At 56.3% G+C, this 6,000-nt stretch overlaps 1 protein-coding gene across 1 annotated transcript in view; it reads right to left on the reverse strand.

The window, feature by feature from the left end:
* The window catches only part of ESYT3 (extended synaptotagmin 3), a 55,526-nt gene extending 50,034 nt beyond the window's left edge, over positions 1–5,492 (reverse strand). Inside the window, exon 1 of the mRNA XM_037061197.1 lies at positions 4,888–5,492. Coding sequence (XP_036917092.1) covers positions 4,888–5,223 — 336 coding nt within the window. The 5' untranslated portion in view covers positions 5,224–5,492. The remainder of the gene's footprint in view (positions 1–4,887) is intronic.
* Between the last annotated feature and the right edge of the window lie 508 nt (positions 5,493–6,000).

Raw genomic sequence — 6,000 nt, forward strand, 5'->3', positions numbered from 1 at the left:
CACCTGACCTGGAGCCGGGCAAGATTCTCATCAGACTGCCCTCCTCACACTGGCCCACTTGTGGCAGGGACAAATAAATGTCTGATAAACAAAGCAAATCAGCACCTGAGTGCTGGCCAAGGGCTTGCTGAGTGACCACCACCACACACAGTGACGGGCCATCCGCTGCCAAAGTCTGGGAGTGTGGCCTGCAGAGCTTTCGCTGGGGCCCTGCCATGGGGGGTGGGGGGCAGAGAAGCAGCCAAGTTGCCCCACAGGGTCATGAGGAGCCCAGCACACGGAGGAGGAGCGCCGAAGATCCGAAGGGAAGTGGTTTCCGGAACACCGCAGCTGCAATCTTAGAACCCAGAGGACAGTCCCAGGAAGCACCCCTGCTCCACCGGCTACAGTCACCCAGCTGAAGAGAAACACATTTGTTGCTCAGACACTGGGAGAGAGGTTCACAGTAGGAAAAGGTAGAGTTAGGAGGCCTGGGAAATTGAGAATACAGCAACAGCCCCCACTTGTGCCTGGCTCTGAGCAAGCAGCCTTTCAGTCACTCCACTCACCATGACTGCAGCTGCGGAGGCCCACAGCTAGAGGAGGGGTGAGCTGGGTTTCAGCACCAAGGACTCCACACCTGTCACTGTGCTGTCCCCACAGTCCCCAGCCCTGGCAGGGNGCCCCACAGGGTCATGAGGAGCCCAGCGCACGGAGGAGGAGCGCCGAAGATCCGAAGGGAAGTGGTTTCCGGAACACCGCAGCTGGAATCTGGGAACCCAGAGGACAGTCCCAGGAAGCACCCCTGCTCCACCGGCTACAGTCACCCAGCTCAAGAGAAACACATTTGTTGCTCAGACACTGGGAGAGAGGTTCACAGTAGGAAAAGGTAGAGTTAGGAGGCCTGGGAAATTGAGAATACAGCAACAGCCCCCACTTGTGCCTGGCTCTGAGCAAGCAGCCTTTCAGTCACTCCACTCACCATGACTGCAGCTGCGGAGGCCCACAGCTAGAGGAGGGGTGAGCTGGGTTTCAGCACCAAGGACTCCACACCTGTCACTGTGCTGTCCCCACAGTCCCCAGCCCTGGCAGGGAAGGCTGACTGAGGCAGCTTTTAACTTTTTTCAAAAACAGACAGTGACCAGAGGGGAGAGGGGAGGGAATTTCAAGGGAAAAGGAGAAGGATTTACAGGAACCAGTATAAAGGACACATGGACAACAACTAAGGGGGGTGGAAATGGGAGGGAGGTGGGGAGCACGGGGTGGGGGCTGGGATGGGAGTAAAAGAGAACTGTACTTGAACAACAATTAAATTTAAAAAAATGATTTAAAAAAACAGACCTAAAAACTGTGTGCGAGGAACACTCACACGTAGACATGGCAGCTGCTTCTCTGTCCGGAGGACGAGCTGTGGAGGGACCCCGCCTTCTGTCTCCGAGGGCCCCGGCCACATTCATAAGACAAGGGGGCCACAGGTTCTTCACTCCCAGCCCCTTTTAAGGCTGAAGAACCCCTTCCTTGAGCTGTATGTTCTATGGAAGGGAACCAGGGGAGGAGCAGAGGGCTGTCTGAAATTTGACTAGAAGCAACTCCCTTTTACAGGTTTTTACAGGTGGGGTCGATGAGACCCAGCAAAGGAAAACAACATCTAAGATCACCTGGAGACAGCAGCTTGGAACGCTGTGCGGCAATGGCGTCTGACAGGGCGGGAAAGCCCTGAGAATCGAGAACTGTCCTGGCAGGGGAGAGTGGTGGGGTCTCTACTCAGCTCCACCTGGCCTTGGCCTCGACCCCTCCCGGGGACTGGTGTAAATCCAGCCCACCTGTGCTTTCCAAGCAGCGGGTGAGCTGGATACCCTCCCCCACTCCCCAGGTGCCGCTTCAGGGATGACTCACACACAGTATGAGGCCTGAGTGTGGTAGACACACCCAAGGTCCTGGGGACCCTCAGTTTCTCTTCACTCCGCGGGCTCTAGGTTTGCCACCCGAATTTGTAAAAATATTTCTTGATATCAAAGGAGGTCATAAGTCATCACCCCCACTTCCATGCAAGGGAATCAGTTCTCAAAACAGGCAAGAGGGCATGCTGAAAGGTGTGATGGAAGGATAAAGACCAGTGGGCTCCAGAGTTGTGGGCGGGGGTCACGCTGCCCCACCGTACCCAGAGCCATGTCTCTCTCCGCCTCCGTAAACAGTGTGTGTTCCTCGGGAGGCAGGGGAGGATGGAGACTGCTCAACTGCGTAGGTCCCAGGTTTCCCACGTCGCCTCCCAGCTTGTGAACCTTCACGAGGCAGGTCAGAAACCCCACATTTACGTCCAGGTTGCATGCTCTTCACAGGTGTTCACAGACAATCAGCCTCCCCAGACCTGCCTCTTATTCTGAATCCCTAATCCCAGTAATGGGCACCCAGCTCCCCAAACGAGAAGGTGCCTGCAAGACCCCTGGATTCCTCCTTCACCCTACGCTAGAGGCCACCAAACACAGGGTGTCTCATCCCCTCCTCCAGGGGCCACTACCAGCCTTCGGTCTCAAATCAACCTTTCAACTGTCTCTCTCCTCCAGCTTCACCCCTCCCTCTGTGCTGCGTTTACAGGACCTTTCCAAAACCTTTCACAGGCTCCTTGCAGTCTTGAGAATCAGGCCCAACCTCCATCCAGCCTGCTCCTATCCGGAACACGTAAGCCAGACCAGACCACACCACGCTCCTTCATATACTGGGCACGCTACCTTCACACTGCGCCCCAGCATCCTCCTGCTTGGAGTCCCAGGGCAGCACCACTGCCTCGGTCCAAAAGGCCATCCAGGCCCTGGCCCACCAAACTAGCCAGCCTGGCCAGCCAGGAGAGTCTGGAGATGCAGGCTGAGGCCAGGCCTCCCCAGGACTCTGCCCAGCAAGCAGGAGGCTGTGATCTGGGGACAATGTGATGCAGAAACCAGGCACGGTGTCCTTCACTCCAGGCCTGTGCCCCCTGACTAGACCCTGTTCAGATGCCTGACTCCAGCTCCTCTGAGACCTCTATGGCGGCTACCTGCTGTGCACCTGCCGCCTGCCCCAGACGGCCCTGCAGTCAGAAGAGACATCATCCCCTTCCTCTGTGTCCCAGCATCCAGCTGGGTCAGGCCTGCGGTATGGTTGATGGGATGAAAACCCAGGAGGTACCTTTTTGTATTGTCTTAGCTATCAGGCTGAGCACCCTGTTGGCTAGGGACATGTAGTCCTGGGGGGAGGGTCTCATCCCCCAGTAAAAGCCAGAATAATTTCTACAGTGTCTGTATGCATAAGGATGGGGGAGGATGGGTAGATGTCATGCCCCTACCAGATCTGATTCTTGCCCCAATTTCAGAAATTCTGCCTCCCTAATACAAGAAGGGGCAGAGAGATAGGCTGTCACTTGGTGAGGTCTCACAAGTCCACCCCTCATGGTCTGAGGCCACCATGGGGGTCACAGCAAAGGTCTGACGGGCGACGTGGTTTCCTTCAACAAATGTATTGCACATGCTTAGCAGTAAAATCTTTGGCCCTCTCATCCCCAATTTGTGTAAATCTATTGATAAAGACTTACAGTCAATCCATATATTAAATATTAGTGTTATGGGCTGAACTGTGTCTCCTAAATAAAACTCATATGTTGTGGTCCTCACCCTTAGCACCATAGAATGTGACTGTATTTGGAAATAGGGTCTTTATAGGTGTGATTAAGTTAAAATGAACCCACTGGGGTGGGCCCTAATCTAATTGGGCCGATGAGAGGAAATGTGGACACAGATGTGCACACAGGAAAGACTAAGTGAAGACAAAGGGGAAGACGGCCCTCTACCAGCCAGGAGAGGCCTCACAGGAAACCAACGTTACCAACGTCTTGATCTTGATAAATTTGTTTTTGAGTCACCTTGTCTGTGGTATTTTGTGTCAGCACTAGCAAACTCATGCTGTAAGTCTTACAGGACTTTCTAACATTTTCTTCTCACCCTCTTTGGATGCTACCACCATAGGCAGGTGTGAGGAACTGACTGCCTGGCTGATCAGACTCCCCGCCCCATGCCTGGGGACATGAAGGGTCTGGGCCACTGACCACCTCCTATTGCGTGCCTGAGTCTGTGTGGAAGAACTCAGAGAAGCTGGGAGCCCCCAGCACCCAGAAGGGTTGATTTGCCACAGACCAGGGTGCCCTGGTCCCATCTGGGAGTTAAGTGGGCCAGGTGATTCTCAGTACCCAAAGGGTTTGCGAAACCATAGTCCAGGCCATTCCAACCAAGGAGACAGGTTTGTAGTTGTCTGGGGGCTGTAGAAGGAGTGTGAGGGTATGTGAGTGCAGCTACACCCTCCGAGCATCCTACAGGGGTCTGAGCATCCCTACCAGGCAGAGGGTGGGAGAGAAGCCGGTGATCCAGCCCTGCCAGCCTCTCCCAGCCCCTTCTCAGCCCCACGGCAGCACTCCCATCTCTAGCCCTGTTCCCTCCCTCTGTCCCAGCTTCTGTGAGGCAACTGGTCTGCAGTTTCTGTCACTGTATTTGCCCATCAGTGTTGCGCCCCGCATTCCTTCTTTGAATCAACAGGCGGGTAGGAAAGGGAAAGAAAAAGCCCTCTGCTTCCCCCGGGTAACTCCGCATCCCAGACGCCCTTGTTTTTTCTCCTGGGTGTGGCCACCTGTGACTTCTCTCCCAGGCTCTGGGCCCCTAAATGAAATCCAGGTTTCCTCTCCCAGCGCAGGAGAACCAGAGATGGGGATGGCACTGAGGGGCAGCAGGGGGCACAGTCACCGACCCCAGGATACGTGAGCTGGGTGCAGTGGGGGACCAGGTGTGCGGGTCACCGGGCTCCCGCCCTCCGGTGGAGCGCAGAGTCCTTCCGAACCTCCAAGGCCATCCACCCCATCTCAGACTCCCACCCTGCTCCCCGGCTCACCCAGGCTGGCAGGTGCTGGCCCAGCAGCTCGCGGCTGATAAATTGGCGTTCATTTTCTAGGAATTCGAATGCGGCGGCAAGGCGCCCAAGCTTCCCGCGGCGGTTCCTGCGCCACCACATCCACAGCAGGGCACCGAGCAGCAGCCAGGTTATGCTGAGCCCTACGTAGCCGGCCAGGTAGACGGGCACCAGGTAGAACAGCACGCGCGCCACGAAGGTGTAGAGCTCAGGCAGCAGCTGGCTGGACAGGCGTGGCTCGGGGCCCGGCGCGCGCTGCTTTCGGTGGGGACCAGGGGCACCAGGAGCGCCGGGGGCGCAGGGATTCTCAGTTTGCATCTTGTCGCCCTTTTCCAAAAGCTTCACTTGGGTTCAGGTCCGCGGGCCCGGATGCCCGGGCACATCGGTCCTTCAAGGGCAAGTACAAGACCACCAAGCCACACCTGCTCTGCTGGACTCGCTGTCGCCTTCCTGGCGCGCTGAACTCTAGGTTTCCTGCAGGGTGCTCTTGGGCGGGGGCCCTGGGAATGCACAGCTGGCAGTGCCTCTCAGCTCCCAGCCCGAGACTGAGGCTGTCTCCGCCCCCAGGGGCAGGTCCAGGCTGAAAGGGGCGGGGTCAGGCCCTGGGGCGGGCGATTGGTACTAAAAATGGTACTGTTGTCTTGGGTGCCCTCGGATCTCGACATCCAACTTAGGTGTCAGGGGAGGGTGCAGTGGCAACACCCAATTAGAACCCTGGGTGAACCAGGTGCCGCCCCAGGAGGTATATGACTCACGGAGGCGTGTGGACGAATGTTTTGTCATAGATAAACATCACCTAAAACCTGTTTCCTACACTCAGTCTACAATGTACACTCCTGTGTAAACTGTTCTGGGTATTCTAAGGGCCCCCAGCCCCAGTGTGGGCCCTAGAGGCCTGTATCCCCTTTTCTAGTAACTATAATCCTTAGACCTAGTCCCCAGCCCAACCGAGCCGAGCTCAAGGACCCTCCTGTGACCGAAACAGCCTCTGCGTCCGCACTCCCCACCCTCTGTGCCAGTGTTATTTTGGATCTTCATTCCTTGCATCATCAGACTAAGACTTCCCAAGGGCCTGGCTGCTCATCTCTGAGGCAC

Source organism: Sturnira hondurensis, unplaced genomic scaffold, assembly GCF_014824575.4.
Source record: "Sturnira hondurensis isolate 20B ecotype Veracruz unplaced genomic scaffold, ASM1482457v3 Scaffold0013299, whole genome shotgun sequence".
Taxonomy (NCBI): domain Eukaryota; kingdom Metazoa; phylum Chordata; class Mammalia; order Chiroptera; family Phyllostomidae; genus Sturnira; species Sturnira hondurensis.